Source organism: Malania oleifera, chromosome 4 (assembly GCF_029873635.1).
Source record: "Malania oleifera isolate guangnan ecotype guangnan chromosome 4, ASM2987363v1, whole genome shotgun sequence".
Lineage (NCBI taxonomy): Eukaryota > Viridiplantae > Streptophyta > Magnoliopsida > Santalales > Ximeniaceae > Malania > Malania oleifera.
Window position 1 is genome coordinate 95,879,964 of NC_080420.1, and position 19,382 is coordinate 95,899,345.

Below are 19,382 nucleotides of genomic sequence, written 5' to 3' on the forward strand. Positions count from 1 at the left end.
AAAAAGGGGGCGGGGGGGGGGGGAGGCGATTGGCTAGGATTTCAATTCCAACAAAAAAGGAGAAGTAATCACTGAAGGAGAGTGATAAATTATATCACAATATAAATTTCCCTGTTCCCACCAAGATTGCGCCGTTTAAAAAGGAAAGATTTGACAATAAGCAGAGGAGGGAATTCATTTCCATCAGAAAAAAGATCAGTATTGTCAAAACAATCTCTAAGGAAAAGGATAAATTATACCATTATATAAATTTCCCGTTCCCACCAATGTTGCCTCATCCCATCATTCAAAAACAAAAATTTGGCAGCAAAACCCTGCTTCTAATATCATCTAAAAGAACATAAGAATACAAAGAACTTTGGTAAAATCTCTAGTTACTGCGTTCAATCATTCTTTTCATTTTCAAACTAGCAAAGAAGTCTCATCTATGATATATTTGCAAGGAGTCATAGCTACATAATTTTTTACTTCCAACTTAAATCTACTCAATAACAAACACCCATTACACTTATCCTAAAAAAGTGTGGAACTGCTGGATAGCTCATCATAGATTGTTTGCCCATCATACAGCAACTTAAGCTTTCAAGTGAAGAGGTCACTTGACATCGTATCAGGGAGCTCTATTTCCAAGAGGTCATCGGTTCAAGTCTTGTTAACTAGTTATTCCTTATATATGTTATAGTGCACTTTGTCATGTTCGTGTTAATGCACCCATTTAAGTTTGACTTGTTTCCTTTTTTATAAGGTGAGACAAGGTCATACAACAGCAGGAGTATTGGAAAGATCGATATAAATGGCTAGTCCCACATACCAGCTTAATCTTTTAGATAATGTGGTTGTTTAAGAACCTCAGCCAAATTTTACTGCAAGATGAATTGTCTGTTTGTAATGATAGTGAATAAATCGTTTACACACACAACCCGCCCACTACAAATAATAGTATGAAAGCATCCTTACAGCTGCCAAATATGTATGAAATTCCAGTACAGACCTCACAGAGAAAAAATTGAAAAGAAATAAAATATATGGAAGCAAAAGTGACCAAATCTCCGTGAATGAATGATATGTGCCACAATTATTTGAAACCACTCATATCAGTTGTGGAAGAATCTGCTTTTATGTTATGATTTATAAGCCAGAAATGAGTCATGAACATCAATTCATGTGAGTGGATGCAAATAGTATGCACGTTTGTGTGCTTGCTGTCAAGAAGGAAGAAGACTAAATACATGGGACAAAAAACACAAAAGATCGCATAAAAGAAACTGAGAACACGGAGTTGTTGCAGGCACTTCATGAGAATGCTTAAGTCGGCAAAAAGTGTACAACTTACTCCATGTTCTTCAACAGCTAGATGGTCAGACTCTACATTCTCCACATCCACAATTCTCTGCGGCTCAGCTTCCTGGCAGCCTGGGTTTTCTCCATCATTCAAACAAGCTTTTTTCATGTCAATGTCAAGTTCTACTGAATAAGTATTTAACTTTGGATCTTCCTTAATGCTATGGCCTAATGTTGGGTCCTTGTCATCACACCCCAATTCTGCATCTGGGACAACATCCTGAATTAAAGCCCCAACCTCAGTTTTGGTAATCTCTTCCTTTGCTAAATCATCAACAACAGCAGGAGGGTTATTCAACTCAACAGTTTCCTGAGACACAGTCGCAAGAGAAGGATTCAGATTGCCATCAGGCACAGAACAATCTGTATTTACATTAGCTCCACCTACTGTTTGATCACATTCAGTCTTCTCCCACAGAAGTTCACTCCTTGTTGTAACCTCAGTTCTGACAAGGTTGTCATTAGCATCCACTATAGAAGCATCATTTGCAACAGATTGTCCATCCAACTTCTGAGCAGGTGACAGACACGATAGATCCATCTGCATAGAAGCACCGCTGGTTTTGTCCAAAACAGCTGACTGAACCACAAAAGCAGCCATATTATCATCATCGACATTGCCGTTAGCATCCATTATAGAATTGTCCTTGTCGATGGATTGTTCATCCAACTTCTGACAAGGTGACAGACACAATAAATCCATATGCATAGAAGCACCATTGGTTTCATCCAAAACAGATGACTGAACTGCAAAAGGAATCATATTACTATTAATGCCATTGGAAGGAACAATGGAAGATAATGACTCAACCCCAAGAGTGGAAGCATGATCCCTGGCAGCATGATCCCCAGCATCAGAAGCTGCAACACTCACTTTGTCGATTTCCATTTCAGTAATTTCACCTAGCACTTCACTTTGTGAAGTCTTAAGTTCAGGTCCATCAGTAAAGACCTTCATCTGCTCTTGAGTGTCATCAACATGCTCTTTGCCATGCTGCACCTCAGTTTGCACAGGGGTCTCAGCAGGCTGGGACTGTTTATCATGTCTGACAACAGAAGTTCCAGTGGTCCCATCCACCTCAGTTTCTTCAGTAACATTTAGCCTCACAGAGACGTCCATAACTTTTGCAGGTTCCACAAAAGCATTATTTTCATCACTTTGGGAAACCCTAATTCCACTCAGGTCATACATTTGGCTCTGCAAGAATACCAATTTCATAGACATGCCTGACAAAGCAGATCAAAAACAATATATGTTAAAAACAGTCCCACAGGCAGATGGTTGGTAGTGTCAGAAACAACCAAAGAGATAAGACGTTGGTTACAATTTGATAAAATAAATGAGAAACAAAGCTCACAACTTAAAATTAACACAACTGTAAACCACCAGGTGCAGCAACTGGGATGCGGAATACTACAGTAACTACACCAGAACAAATTCATTGCCATATGGACCAGTGATTCCAGAAAAGCAGCACATACAAGATCTAAGGCACAAAGATTGAACCTTCTAGATTATTAACTCACCAGTGGATATGGGTTCCCTGAAAATTTCATCTTCCAATAGTTGCTTCTGAATCAACCAGATCTCAGGACGGGTGCAAGGAGCCTTTTTCCGTACACGACGTATATCTTCAGTATTAGTCAACTGTTGTCGTATGGCACTAGAGGGAGAATAAACGGAAAATTTCTATTAGTAACTTAAAATCAAACCACCATATTTTAGTAACTTAAACAAAACCACCCTCCCACATCCAATATTTGTAATGCACATGTTGTGTTGCTCATCAAGAAATACTCTGAATGATCAGGCATCTTTTAGCAACTTAAATAAAAACATCATCCACCTTACTGGTGATGGCTCAGGAGCGCAGACATTGCACAAACTTCAATTTGAGTTATGCATATAGCAACAGAGCCAAACAAATGTGATTAGTCAAGAAAGTGAAGAAAAGGGAAGAAAAGATGAGAATAAAATGCTGCAGTTAACAGGAAATTAGTGAGATTTTTCCTTCAAAAGAATGAGTTATATAGTCTTCTATGTAAAAAAAAAAAAAAACAACATAATATGCATGGATAATGCTATCAACTTGACCAAAAATTCAAAAATATAACAAATCTAAACAATCATAAACATGGAAACAGAAACAAATTCATGAATATGCAAAATAATAAGACATACTCGCCATGCAAGACCATGGAATCATCCACAAGCACCTTCCTTTTATAGGCACCAACTCGAGGCACCGACCGTGGGCGTTTCATGGGTGCTACTTCAAGGGGAGGAGGAGTAGGCTTAATTTTCAAAACTGATGATTTTCTTCCAACTAAACCGAAACAACAACCAAAAAAAATATCCGGTTCAGTCACAAAACTACACAAATTGAAGCAGACCCTATTCAGTAAATTCTGGAAGCTACATATACCATAAGAAACAAAAAGAAGTTAAGAACTAATGATTCTTTTACTCCGAGTTCTTGGTCCAACAAAAAGACAGGCAGCATGTACAAATTATACATTATCTAAGGACTAAACAGAAAACCAATTTTTCATACCTAAGATAGAAGACAACAAATCATTATCATCAGGAATGGTTTCTGCAATTCTTTTGGACTGGTGCAACCCAAAAAAATCATCTGAACTACGACTCTGCAGAGTCAGTGTACTTTCACTTTCAGTTAAACTGCGCTTTTTTCCTGAAAGCATATTAAAACTAGCACCATCTTGTTCAGCCCCAATTTGCACTTCTTTGTCTGGAGTAGACACCACAAGCAAATTACTAGGTAGATCTGTAAGCCCTTCTGGTACAGAAAGCAACTTCTCTAGTGCAGGGAAATCAGAACTTGCAGACCCATCTAAATTTGCTAACTGGGTATCTCTTAAGGTTCCATTCTCAGGTCGCCCTTCGAACTTCATATGATCTGCTTGAATTTCTTCACATAAAGTGGGTTCTGACATGGTGTTTGCCTCTGAAACTTGTATTATAAGATCAGCTACATGAGACCCATCACCTAGAAAACCAGAACACATTAGATCAACAAAACAATGTACACTCAGATCAATAAATTCACATCAAATTAAGCCACAAAGCTGTCAAAACAAACCTTGCACCTCACAGGAAGCTCCAGACACATGGACCAACTCCTTATCAGATGTCTCCAACAAACAGAGTCTATTAACTTCAGATGGTAAGTCAGGAACTTTGACAGAACATTCACCTCCTTCATACAATGCATCAGCTTCATTTCGATGTGAACTGCATGGCTGAAGCACATGCATTGAAGCAGATGGCATTTCTTCATGAGAAACAGGAGTGAGAGAATTGGAATCCATTGGTTCCTGACAAGTTTGACCTATTGTTTTTTCAAGCTCAGCAGTATCAGGAGATTCCAATACACAAACTGCATTTAATGCTAATTCTTTGCGAGGAGAACAAGATTCTTCCACATTTCTGGTGATGTCCACATTATCAAATACCTCTGGTCTAAATGATTCTTGACCATTCTCTAATAAACTCCCTGAACCTGGCAGGCACACGCTATCTAGACCAGATTTCTCTGAAATATTTTCACTATCTAAACATGGTTTACAAAAAGTAGCAGCCAAGACAGAAGCTTCACAAGAGAAATCAGAAGAAACAGCAGTTTCATCCAACCTAATGCCATGGGGTTCTTCACCTTCTATAAGAATAGGATCAGTGGAAACATTATTTATGTTGTTCCTTAGAACTACATCCTGCAGATCAGCCTTGTCTAAACTTGCTGATGCCAAAGAACTGGGTTTGACTTGCTCAACATTATTTATGTTGTTCCTTAGAACTACATCCTGCAGATCAACCTTGTCTAAACTTGCTGATGCCGAAGAACTGGGTTTGACTTGCTCAACAAGATCTGCAGAAGGTAATGATGAAACAACAGCATCATCTGATGACATGTTCTCCATGGTCTCCAAAGGATATGGCAAATCACCCTGTGAATCTCCTTGTGATGTCATTTGTATAATCTCCTTGGGACCGAGAAGGTAGCCGTTCTCAGCTGGAATGCTAAAAACATTATCAGGATTCACGCCAGTTTGCATAGAACAACTAACTTCATTTTTGGTCCCCATATGGTGATCTGAATCACTTAAAGTGTTTTGCAAATTCTCTTCCACTGCTAGCCCTGATGAATTATGGTCTTCTGATACCAAATTATCATCACAAGCCAGGGCCTCCTGGATATTGGACAAGTTTGGCTCTGCCACCAATCCAGGAGTGGATGGAGCATCAGCACACTCAATTAAATCAGAACTCGCCACAAGACCTTTCATCTGTATCATGAACACCCATTTCATTAGGCCACAAAGATAAGTATACCCCGCAAAGGAAGCTTGAGTCATCCTCAATAACCAAATGATTAGGAAGTAAAAGATGTCTATAGGTATAAAAACAAATATCGTTTTTAAAATGAAAACAGCTAAACCAGTAGCTATATATGTATCTTATAAGCTAACCTGATTTCTACTGCCATCATCTAGCATAGCATCTGAAGTTTCAGTTGTCCCCTCATTAATCTCATCAATCTTGAGTGGTGTGGTTGGTTGCACAGATGCCTGAGTATTAGCTCTGGAATCAGAAAATATGAAATGCAAGTTAGAAACTCAGTGCTTCAAAAGATTTAACAGATAACAAGGGAAAAACAACAAAAACAAAATACTGGCAGAGATCAAAGATAGGATATGGATAACAGCCTCTTTTCTAGTTCTCGATGATGTCTGAGTGAACAATAAATTAATAGATTCAACACATGGTTGGAAACAATGCAATACAATCATTACAGCATAAATCAGAAGATGCACAAAACAGATCTTTCCTCAGCAAACATTTAAAATGGCAAAAGCAATAATTAGCACTATGCAAGCAGGAATAATTATCCAACAGTTCCAACTCTTAAAAAAGAAGCTCATTAGCTAAAAGACAAACCAACTAGCTGAACACAATGGAATCACCACACTGCTAACAGAGAGTTAAACAGTTAAGAAAAAAGAACTTATACACTCTATCAGATACATACATTAGACTAAAACTGCTAAACAAGCTGATTATCAAAACAAACCATAAATTAAGGTATAATAAGAAACAATTGTGGTATCGATTTAACAAATAACCCAAAATATACAATTACTATTGTCTTTTCTTTCAAAGCTTAGCCCTTCACCATGAATTCACAAGGTAAACAACACACACAGTCTGGTGACCAATTTCATTGGTCCATATAGCAAATTGAGAAAGTTATCAAATGTATTGAAAAGACCACGACAATAATCATATAATAAAGCCATGAGAGCTTACTCCAACTCCATTGCAACTCCATTATGTTCTGGAACTGCAACCTTGTCTGAAAACAATTCCTGTTTGTGATCAATGAAATAATGGATAGCATCAGTAAAAAGCTTTATTATACACACCACAGCTCTAAAATTGTACCTTATCAGTTGTATCAGTCACTTTGTAATGGTATCAGCGTAAGAAACACCATTACATTGCAAAAGAAAATAAAGCTGGATAACTCGTGCATGAAATGGAAGGGAGAAAAAGAAACCCAAATTATGTCGGGCAACTGAAAAAACAGAAATTTGAGATTGGTTCAACAGTTCACATAATTTAAAAACTGTGCTTTACTACCAGTCTACCATCCAGGGCATGTGAAGTGACTCAAGGTAAAGCAACAGTAACAACTCTCTCTTAACTCAATTTTGGGAAACGGTCAAGGGATGAAGATGTTTTTTTTTTTACAAACCTCCAGCACATTGGCAAGCTCATGTGTATAGGTTGCCTATAGGTTGCCTTTTCGCAACATGAGCAACTCTAGCTAGCCATGAATAGAAATAAAGATGATTTTCTCACTAACCCTCCAACACATTGGCAAATCTATGTGTATAGGTTGCCCTTTCACAACATGAGCAACGCTAGCTAGACAGGAGAGACTTTTCTTGCTAGCCACGCCTCAGCATTGATGGTTAGAAGGGAGCAATGTTTTTACTATCACATTGATTCAAGCTTCACTGCCTCAGATGATTTGCTGACTAACCTTCCAGCACATTAGTAAACCCATGTGTACAGGTTGCCATTTTGCAACATGAACAGTGCTAGCTAGACATGAGATGTTTTTCTTGCTAGCCATGTTTAAGCATCTTGATGGTAAGAAGGGAGCTATGCTTTCTTTAGATGAGCATATCACGTAAATTCAAGCTTCCCTGCCTCATATTTCTCTTTACATTTGTCCTTGTTTAGAATTCTGGGGTGGCAACTAAAATAAGAGAGGATTATAGAGAACATTCTTTGGTTGGGAGTGCCTTAAAAGAAGGAGCATTCAGTTACTTGGGAGATTATTTGTAAAACTAAGGCTGAAGGGGATCTGGGTCATGCCAACTTATCTAAAACAATTGCTCGTGGATAGGTGGCTATGGTTGTTTCCTTCAAAGGTCAATTCCCTTCAGCAAAAGGTGATTGAAAGCAAATCTGGTTTACAGGAAAGAAACTGGCTAGCGTTGGTTTTTGAGCTACTCATTATTTTCAAGTTTTTTATATGAGCAAAGGGAATTCCATTAAGAGCGCACCAATGGAGTGCAACCCAAAGACAAGAATTTATCAACAAAAAACATTGCCAGCCTAACTATTGAAAAAACGCTTCCCACTAAAAAAATAAAAATAAAAACAATTTTTAAATCAAGCATCTATTACAGCATTGTGAGAACCATCCAATGTCATATGATTCCTTTTCCTCCATACCATCTAAAAATTAGAAAATAGGGATCAGCTAGCAACTCCCTGATCTCCTCCCCTAGGGAATTCTTCAACCCTTAAGCTGCTTCAAAACACAGCAAGATGCAAGTCGAGTTGAGAATTCAATCAAATTCCCACTAAAAAACTGGTGATGCCATCCACAAAAATCCAAACTAATTTTCCTATTATCTTCTGCTCTGTTGATTTTTTTTCTAACCAAAAAAAAAAGATATATTAAGAGAGAAAGAGAATGCAACAATAGAAGACAAGAAAGCCTTGGAAAAGAAAACTTTAAAAGGAGGGGGGAAAACAAACAAAACAAAACAGTACTGCACACCATCTTCTGCTCTTCAGACTGTGAACCTAAATCAAACAGTACGAACCACAATCTATTACTTTGGAAAGCATTATCAATCTGCATTACCAAAATAAAAAAGATTCCCTTGTTTTAGGCGCTTGGAAGAATAAAAAAAATAAACAAATCCAATTTATGAGGATGGAAAAAGTAAGTGAACACTTCCGTATCTATTTAACACATAGCTTTCTCCATATCCAACTTACAAATAACCGCTATAGAGCCTCCTTTAATTTTCTATCCACAAAGTCATGAGCACTTATTTCCCCATTAAGGAGTTGTCTCCCCACCAAATTATTTTGGTAAGGTCCCATCACCTTCTTCAAGCACCTAGCCAGAACTTTCAACTTTCATTCACAGACACAGCCCACAAACAAGACCTTCATGCAAACAGCTCCTATGGCCTGGCACCTTGTCCACATTGCACTATTTCTTTTAAAGCCGCTCTCCTCTTTGTTGAAAAGTCTCTCCACCTCCCCTGTTTTTAAAAGGCCACCCTTTCAATGGTTCTGTATGGAACATTTCATAGATGCTGCGTATAGAATGCTTCACCATGTGCTTTATAAATCCTACGCTCCACCTCCACCTTGCTCATAATGTTGTATTTGTTGTGACTGTTTGCTGGTCTATGAAAAAAATTCTTGTTTTTATCCACCTGAAGGCTACTTATGAATTTGTCAGAGATTCATTTTGTAAATTTCCTTCTTTGCTCTTTCGAATCTTTATATATAAAGTGACTGACGGATCTTGTATCAGTTTTTGGGAGGACCGGCTTCCTCATTTTAATATGCTCTTTTTGTTACATAATGCATTTATTTCTTCTTTCATGATTGTAGGCAGGAATCAATTAGTGGAACTTAAAATTTTCAAATGAATGCTCTTTGTCCTTCAATTAGAAGGGATTTTAGAGTCCTAACTTTGATGGTTCTGGGATGTTTTTGGTCAATATTTTTCAATCATTTGATTTGCTCCTCACTTCCCACGTATTTTCTTTTTGAAAAGCAAAAGTTCTTTCAAAGGCCAGGCTCTAGTTTGATTGGAAGTCTGCAACAATCTGTTCTTTTCACTAGTTAAAATAAAATTCATTTAAAGAAGCTAAATGTGTCAAAAAATCACCCATAATACAGGGTATCAAAAAGTCAAGACTCGAGAACAGCATGGGACTCAATCATGTCCGATCTGCTATGCCAATTAGCATGGTACTAGACAACTGAAAATTTTATTTTACAATAAAAATTTATTGGACATGACAATTGAAAAATTGTAAAAGTATTTTGTAATTGGCCTATTATTATTTTTTGAAATTTATGTGTATTTTTCTTTTATTATATTTAAATTCATATGATCATTTAATTTTGATTTTAATTTAAAAGTGTATAAAATGAATAAATTAATCCAAAAAAACTATTTCTGGATATTAAAATTTCCGGCAACAGAATGCCAAAACAACTGAAAACTATAAAATCTGATTTTCAGTTTTTTGACAAACAGCTAAAAATCGGCAAAAAAAACAGAAAACTAACAATAGAAACAAACGCACTTTCATAATCTGTTTTTTCACTGTGGCGAAACAGGAACAGAAAATAGAAACAGAAACGATACCAAATAAGCCCTAATCAAATGATCGTTCTTCTACCCAAACCCCTAACCAAAGGAAATTTCTCCTGATCCTCTCTATTTTCCTAGAAACACCTACAGGGATCCTAAAAATGGCAAAAATTACAGACTCGACTTCAGAGGGATACTAGAGAGACAAGCTTGAATGATTGTAATACAACCACCTAGAGAAAAAGAGCAGCCCCAGTTTACTACTAATTGCCTAATAGACATCTTTATTACATATTTATATATATTAACAAAGAAATAATCATGCTAATATCACCGGTTTGATTCACTTGTTTAATCGACAAACCCAATGGCTTCACCGAATAGGGGTCATAGCTTCAGGTTCTAAAACCATGTTTCTGCATGCCACACAACTTTCCAACTCCTAAATGAAACAAGAGCTTCCTATCTACGACAAGGGATGCAATAATTGAGATAAAGACAGTGACCCAATACCTTGGTTCTCTAAGTAGGAGTCCAAGGAATAGCAAAATATAAGTAACCAAATAAAACTTTACCTCATCAAGGTCTAAGCCAATTTGAGATGTGTCCCCGTCGCCAAACCTCTCTAAAACAAAGAAACAAGAGAGAGAAGGATAGACATTCAGATCCACTACGCAGATAACCATGCAATCGTACCAAGTCATGCAAAAGTATATTTCTAACCATCCAATCCAAATTGTGATGTAGAGTAAACAACGCCTTCCATTGTATCTTGAAGGGTAATCTGCTCCCTCGTACTGACGTGGTGATCAACATAGTTACTGCACCAATTTGCAATTGGTTCACTTAAACCCAAGAATAAAGGTAATAAAATGATTAATAAAATAGGACAGAAACCTTTTAGTCATAATCTAATATGCAACAAGAGGCACCTAAACTATCTCTTATTTATAAATATCAATTTTGACAAGGTGGTGGCAATGACTGCAACTTTTGTTAGCAGTCAACAGTAAATAATCCAGAAATCAAGTTAGCTATTATCAGACACCTTCGACATTGGACCCATTCAACCACCTGACTTCTGAACACAACAGTGCAATAGTCTGCATGCATCTGAGCCATTTCGTATATTATATTTATTTATGGAATTAGATACAGAATAAACAAAAACCAACCCCTGGAACATTTCATTATCTGGCAGCTCGAAATCATCAAGATCAAAAGTTTCTGGCAATGTTATGGAGTGATAGGGTGCCGTGGATTCTTCTGGAGGCAGATCAACTGCAGTGGAGCGAAAAGCTTGCTTTATCTTAAGCAAAGCCTCACTGCAATCATCGAACAGGTAATTCACCTTTCTAGAATAAATCCTCACCACACCAAGCAAAAGATGGCTGGACAACCGCAGGGCGATTGGTACTTCTGGGAAAAGAATTGAATCTGTAAAATATAGAGCAGCACGTCAGATAAAATAAGATAAGCATTTTACATCAAGAATGGCAACAAGAATGAAGCTATATAGATATCATACTACTAATTGACTTTTTATCTTATTTATAAAAATTAAAAATAAAAAATAAAAAATAAGAAAAAAAGGTCAATCAAGAGAAGAAACCACTGCCAGTTTCAATTAATTTAGTGATTACTCTCTTTCGCAATTAGAAAATGTGCATAATTTCATACCATGCTTCCATACTTATTGATAGCAATGAATAGGAAGGCAGCTTTGCATAGAGGGAAGACTAACAAAATCAGTAAAAGTTGTAAAACAATGATCAACAAAACAAAAACCTAGTGTCTTCAAGCAAAAGTTAATTTGCAGCTCATGATATATATTTTAGCCTTCATACCCACACAGGGGAAAGGCTGTTAGTAATTGCACATTGAAATTACACCCAGTACATAACACACCATAAGTTGCTTTTTCATGGTTTACATCCGTGGTTGACTTGCAACACGAGTATGCTTGAACTGTATGAACAGAAGCTGAATCATAAAACGTCGGTTAATTTTTTTTTTATAAAACAAAAGAATTTCATTGATAGAATAGAACTGTAGAAGCAGGAGAATAAGGCATCTCCTTCCAAAACTCTGGGTTACCCCCAGAAAAGTTAAAAAGAAACCAAGAATAACACTAGAAACAACCCAAAATAATCAGCATGCACTATCAATTCAATGAGGAAAACCAACCACACTGAATATCCGAAAAATGTATTCCCCTGAAGTTCCCATTACCCACACACCAAAGAAAAGCCTAATGGTGAATCTTCTCCCATACCAACAAAAATGACGACTTCTTCCCTGAAAAAATTTGTTTCATTCCATCCACAAACCCCAATATACAGCAAATAAGGCAAAATTCCATAACTCCTTAACCTCCTCTTTCCTGCCAAAACCAACCAAATGAACTGCCAAAAAACTCCTCCACTGTCTTTGGACAAACCCTGCATTCCCAAAAATAATTAAATAGCCTGTTCCAAATCCTCTGGGCAAAGTCACAATGTAAGAAAAGAGGCGGAGCAGTTTCAGAGCAATTAAAACAGAGCACACATGCATCTGGAGAGAGAGCCTTTAACAGTCTTCAAACCTGTAACAAGTTACTGGTGTTGATCCTATTAAGCACAACCAGCCAGAGAAAAGCTTTGACTTTAGGGGGAACTTTGGCCTTCCAGGTAGTTTTATAGAGAGGAAAAGAAAAACCAGAGCAAGTCAAGAACTCACAAAAACCCCGAGGGATCCAAAGACCAAGAACGGCTATCAGCATCCAAAGAGACTCGACAATTATTCAACAAGACTAACAAGGAAAAACCATCGGTTAATAGAAAACTGTCAATTTTCCAGTTCAGTTAGGTTAACATCGATTTTTCAAATTTGTTTAACTGTACTGTTGGACCTCCTGGGAGGGTGACCAAATGTTGGAACTCAGGAACATTTACCTTACCTTGGCCAGCTTCCTAAGCCCAGAACGTGAGATTGGCTGGGATAAGGGTGGAGTTAATATTTATAGGAAGGGAAAGCTATTCCCTTCCCATGCACAGCTGATATGGGACGGGAAGTTTGGGGGGCGAGCAGCACTGCCTTTCTGCTGCAGAGGGGCAAGCTACTTATCTCACATTGAAAATCTACATGCTAGGGGAGCCTCACCATCTTTATAAAAGACCATGCACACCCCATGCTTCTTTCTCAATAAAAACGTGTTGAAAGAAATTACTTGATTTCTTGTTATTGGAAGCAAGGCATTATTGGCTATGCCAAAAAACCTAAAATGATTTGAAAGAAGTTACTAAAATTTTTATAATGGGAGGCTGGGGATTACTGACTATGCTAAAATAACTAAAACTATAAACGTGAGTACATTAACATTAATATTATATAAAATTATATCATCAATAACTTATTATATCAGTTTTCAGTTTTGCAGTTTGGTTTTGGGCCAGAAACCGAAACCGAATCTTTTTATCTTTAAAAACTGAAACCAAATAACAAATACCGGAAAACCGATGGAAACACATTTTGGTCCAGTTTCCGTAAGGTTTTTGGTTTTCTGGTAATTTTTTGCACGCCTCTATGCTTGTTCAATCAGTCAATTGTATACCTGTGATAATCACTGCAGTCTAAAATGCCCACTGTTAAAAATTTTAATTCTTGAGTGTGTGCAATGATTTATGCTAGTGGTAAGAGTTATAACACATGCCCATCTCTTTCTCGACTATTCTATGGGTTGGGCTGTGCAGAACAAACTTTTTTATTTTAGTCTGGTTAAAATGTGTTGTGTCTGTCCCTAGCTCTTTGGAGGATTTCTTGTTGACCACTTTCGGAAGGTTTCGGAAGCATAATGAGAGGGCATTAAAGTGGTGTACGATTTTGTCCGTCTTGAGGGGGCTTTGGCTGGGGAGAAATGCTCGTATTCCTGATCTCAGGATTCTCCAATTGATTTCATTTGGGATTGGATTGTTTTTTCGCTTCGCTGTGGATATTATTCATCAGGTTGCTTTGGGGATGTCGGTTTGTTGACATCCAGCATCATTGGCTACCTTCATTAGCTTGATGTTGTCGCCTTTTTTCCCTTGTATTTATTGGATTTTTCTTTTGACTTTTTTGTTTTGGTTAGGAGGGTATCTTAACCTCCTGTACTGTTGTACATTCTTCTCTCAATAAAGGTCTTTTCTCCATCAAAAAATAAATGAAAACAACAATCTTCCACGGAGTAGGAGGGTCCCTAAAATCTGTCACTGGATATGTGTGTAAAACAGTTTAGAGGATGTACCTCACTTGTTTATTAGTTCTTCTTTCTCTTGGGATTTGTGGAGTCCTCTTTTTGGGGTGCTTGGTGAAATGTAGGTTTGCCCGAGATAAGTGGAAGGATGCTAAAAATTTGCGGAGATGTGCTCTTCCTGCTGGTTTTGATCTGGAAAGAAATGCTAGAATTTTTTCAGAGGAGTTTTTCAGTGGGATTCATTCAGACAGGCTTCAATACTTGGCTTGTCTTTGGGCAAATATGGCTGGCTGTTTTAAGGGGTTCTGTTTCTAAGATACCAGAGATTGGAGTGCTTTATTAAGAGAATGGAGTTTTATTTTCTATTTTCTTTTGTTCAAGGACTTCTTGTTCTCCTTTTTATTGAATCTCTCTCTCCTTCTATTTTTTAATAATTTTTTCCTATAAAAAAAATTACCAACATTAAAAACCCAAACCACTTACATGTAGTCCAACCTTCAGCAAATTAATTCACCAGATCCACTTCAAAACGAGCAAGGGATATAGCATAAAGTGTATGACACAAATTTAGTACGATATTTACATTTCAAACTGATATTTTGCTCAACAGTCACAATGCAGTCAAAAAGCAAAACATTGGTGCTATTAATCAATTTCAAGTGAAAAGTATAGTCTCATATCATAATATAAATATATTTCCCATATGATATTATCTCCATACACATCTCCAATGTCTACAAGTATCAATAAAAATTTAAACAACAAAATATCACTATTTAAAAGGTTCTTCAAATTTTCTTTCAAAATATCTAACAATATGCACCTATACATTAGGCTTGTTATACACTCAATGTCTTGAATCTTTTCACACACTGCTGGTCCCCAGCCCAAGTAAAGGAGGAGGATTGCATTAGGTAGCTAACAGCATAAAACTTGTTAGATCTCTATGATATGCTTACCCTTTATATGTTGGGGTGTCCCCGACGAGCGATTGATTGAACTTATACCACCAAGGTGTAGTGAAAAATGTGCAAGGGTATGCTAAGTTGTCGCCCCAAAGTCATGCACTATGTTAGTACCCCAATACAATGTCAAATATGCGAAGCTCAAGAGACTAGGGTTAGATTAGGAACATGAAGAATAAAGACGCTTGGGAGGTAAGCATGGAGATCTTCAAGAAACTACGTGGGTAGGGGAGAAAGCTAAAGAAATTGGGAAATCAAGATCTTAGCTTTGGTAGGCTAGAAAAAGGAAAACATAAGAATGGAGTAGGAATGTAGACCAAAGACCTAAAAAGATAGTGTTGTACATGATGAAAGAGTAGGGATAGAATCATAAAAATAAAGATGATCTTAGGTCAAGAGATAATAAATTCAATAGTGCTTATGTTCCTCTAAAAAGCCTAGCAGAAAACCTTAAAAAACAATTTTGGGAAGATATGGATGGTATTACACATAAGATATAAGAAAATATCACAGGAGCCTATTAGAATGGACGCATTGGAAAGGACAATAAAAGTTATGAGAGTACAATGGACACATGAAGGGCATGGATACGAAGATGAAAATGAGTCTGGTGATATGATCCTAGACTTCACCGTGTCATATGATCTTATTACAATGTGTTGAATTTAGGGAAGAAAACAATTCTCTTATTTCTTAATGATAAATGTACAGCCTGTATATAATGAAAGGAAGAAAAATTCCTTTCACTATATTTGGTAACAAGATACTAATTACCACAAAATCAGGAAACTAGTCAAATATAGGAAACTACAAAATAGGAAACAAACTAATATAGATATCAAGAATTTTCAAAAATCTCTTTGTTCCTAAATTAACGAAGTCAACTAATAATAAAATCAAAATTGCTGCAGCAGTATCCCTGAAAATCAGCGATTGTGTATTTCCACTCACCCTCAAGCTAGGAGTAGATGTTAATCATGCCAAGCTTGGTACTCAAATATTCAAAATTCTTCCTTGGTAGAGCTTTAGTGAGGATATCTGCTATTTGCTGACTTGGCGTGTATAGCTGACTAACTGTCCCATTTTCTATCTTCTCCTTTAGAAGTGGCGATCTATCTCCATATGTTTTGTCCTGTCGTGATGCACCGGATTCTTTGCAATGTTAATAGTTGACTAATTGTCACAAAATACCTTCATTGGTTCAAAAATGATGATTCCTAGTTCCCTCATTAGTCTTTCTAGCCATATTCCGTCACAAAATCCCGAGTACCATAGCACTAAAGTCCACTTCTACACTGCTTTGAGAAACTACTGGTTGTTTCTCACTTCACCATGTTACGAGAGTTCCCCACACATACGTAAAATAACAAGATGCTGACCTTCAGTCACTTATTGATCCAGCCCAGTCAACATTAGCAACACTTCAATATCTTTCCTTGTGTTTTTCCTAAAGTACAAGTCTTTACCTGGTGTCATTTTAAGGTGCCTCAGTATCCGGTTGATAGCTTCCATATGTTCTTCAGTTGAATCATTCATGAATTGACTAACTACACTAATCGAGAACCCAAAATCAGGTCTGGTGTGCAAGAGATAAATCAGCTTCCCTGCCTTTGTCCACTGGAACACTATCCTTATTAGCTCCAAGCTTAGAACTTGAGTACATGGGTGTTTCAGCTGGTTCGCACCCAAGCATTCTTCTCTCTTTAAGAAGATCTAGTACATACTTCCGTTGTGACACTGAAATTCCCTTTCTTGATAGGCTACTTCCATTCCAAGGAAGTATTTTAGGCTCCCAAGATCCTTGGTTTTGAATTCTTTGGCAAGTAAGGTTTTGCGCTTGATCAGTTCGTCTTCAAAATCACCTGTTAAGATGATGTCATCTACATTCACAATGAGAATCGCCAATTTTCTTTCAGTTAAGTGTTTGATAAACAAAGTGTGATCCCCTTGACAATGAGAATACCCATACTTCTTCACTATTTTGTTGAACCTGTCAAACCAATCTCTCGGGGATTGCTTCAGTCCATAAAGGGATTTCTTGAGCTTACATACCTTATTAATAGTTGCATGTGTCTCAAAGCTAGGAGGAATGTCCATGTAGACTTCTTCTGTAACGTCTCCATTGAGAAAGGCGTTCTTAACATCAAGTTGGTGAAGAGGCCAGTCAAGATTGGCAGCCAATGATAGTGGTACCCAAATAGTGTTCAATTTGGCTACTAGAGCAAACATCTCTTGGTAGTCGATGCAATAGGATTGAGTGAACCCTTTTGCAACCAATCGCACTTTAAATCTATCCACGCTTCCATCAACCTTGTATTTGATTGTGAATACCCATTTACATCCTCCTAGATGTTTCCCAATCGATAGGTCTGAAATCTCCCAAGTTCCATTTTTCTTTAGTGCTAGCACTTCTTCTCATACTACAGCCTTCCATTCTGAGATTGAAATGGCTCCTTGAATGGAGTTAGGAACCTACACTTTGTTCATATTTGCCACAAATGTTCGGAAGCTAGGTGACAACCCTTTATAAGAGACAAAGTTGTAAATTGGATGATTGGTACATGACCTCCTACCTTTTCCTTAAAGCAATGGGACAATCAAGGTCATTAGCAGTAGACTCATTAGTGATGAATTCAAAGCTAGTGTTACCTAGTGAAGTTTCATATGTTCTTGCATTAGGGTTAGATTCTTGACTTTGCTCGGGAGGTGCTTTTTGCTCTAAATCTTCTTGAATGTTCTCCTTCCGAGAATATACAATGAACTCACCATTGGTTGTAGGTTTCGAAGGTTGGACAGGAGTTGAAGGAGGTGGAAGATTTTCATATTCTGTTTCTGTTTGGTGACTGTGGTTTGGACTAGGAGTAGGAGTAGTTGAGATAGGAGAGATGGTGACTTGTGGACTTCGGTGATTGTTGGTTGTTGTGGCATCAATATCCCAAAGTTGGTATTCCTATATGAGATTCTCCCCCTGAATATCAATTTTGGGGTAGTAAGGTTGATGTTCAAAGAAAGAAACATCCATGGAAGTGTATAGCCTTTTTGTAACCGGGATATAGCATTTGTACTTTTTTTGGTTTGGAGAGTAACCAAGGAATATACACTTGAGTTCTTTGGGGTCGAGTTTACTTCTAAGTTGTTGGTGGACATGGACAAACACGAAGCAAACAAATACTTTGAGTGGTATTGTTGAGACAATTCGAGTATTGGGATAAGAGTGAAAAAGTTGACAAGGTGTTTGGAAGTTTAAGACACAGGAAGGCATTCGGTTTATAGATAAGTTGTTGTGAGTATGGCCTCCCAGATGTCCTTTTGCGGTCACATACAATAGGAAATTTTCTCCTATTTCGTTTGTCATTGAGTTGATAAGCTTGGACATCACCATGCTGTTCTCTGATTTCCATGTTCTGTACTTCGAATCTTCTTTGCTTGGTGGGGCTGCTACTCCGGTGAGGTATTCGTCTCTTCCCTTTCTGCAAATGAGCATCATTACTAATTGTGACCACTAAAGATAATTCTTTCCATTGAGTTTGTGCCCTGTAATGGGCAAAAGATTGCCATCTGATCCTCCATTGCTGCCTATGGCTGAGGTTTCAAGATGAGAGGTGACTTCGGAGAAGGATTGACTTTGCCGAGCCATTGTCATGCTGTATTTTGTCATCTATCTGCGGTTCAAAGGTGGCTCTAATACCATGTTGATTTTAGAGAAGAAAATAATTCTCTTATTTCTTAATGATAAATGTACAGCCTGTATATAATGGAAGGAAGAAAAGTTCCTTTCACTATATTCAATAGCAAGATACTAATTACCACAAAATAAAGGAAACTAGCCAAATATAGGAAACTACAAAATAGGAAACAAACTAATAGAGATATCAAGAATTTTCCAGGATCTCTTTATTCCTAAATTAATGAAATCAACTAATAATAAAATCAAAATTGCTGCAGCGGTATCCCTGAAAATCAGGGATCAGGTATTTCCACACAACGAAATACATACTTTGAACGGCAAGAACATGTGAGGATCTTAATAACCTTCAAGAGTAGATAAAATAAACATCAAATAGAATTTTCTTAACTAGGAGGGTAGATCATTTATCATTTGAGGATAATGACGTTATCCATAGCTTAACTACACAACATAGAGTTCTACTATTAGATATACGTATTAAAAAATGAATGAGTAAGGGTAACAAAAAT

General features: G+C 37.3%; 1 protein-coding gene across 3 annotated transcripts in view; it reads right to left on the reverse strand.

Annotated features, from left to right (window-relative positions):
- LOC131153067 (sister chromatid cohesion 1 protein 4) overlaps positions 1 to 19,382 on the reverse strand; it is a 58,272-nt gene that overhangs the window by 15,994 nt on the left and 22,896 nt on the right. For 2 of the 3 annotated variants that reach the window (XM_058105101.1, XM_058105100.1), the window contains 10 exons: positions 11,183 to 11,444; positions 10,731 to 10,828; positions 10,583 to 10,632; positions 6,671 to 6,729; positions 5,833 to 5,944; positions 4,446 to 5,649; positions 3,897 to 4,352; positions 3,524 to 3,668; positions 2,869 to 3,005; positions 1,334 to 2,568 (listed from right to left, as the gene is read on the reverse strand). In XM_058105101.1, coding sequence (XP_057961084.1) covers positions 1,334 to 2,568; positions 2,869 to 3,005; positions 3,524 to 3,668; positions 3,897 to 4,352; positions 4,446 to 5,649; positions 5,833 to 5,944; positions 6,671 to 6,729; positions 10,583 to 10,632; positions 10,731 to 10,828; positions 11,183 to 11,444 — 3,758 coding nt within the window. The remainder of the gene's footprint in view (positions 1 to 1,333; positions 2,569 to 2,868; positions 3,006 to 3,523; positions 3,669 to 3,896; positions 4,353 to 4,445; positions 5,650 to 5,832; positions 5,945 to 6,670; positions 6,730 to 10,582; positions 10,633 to 10,730; positions 10,829 to 11,182; positions 11,445 to 19,382) is intronic. The other variant, XM_058105102.1, reaches the window with a different exon arrangement.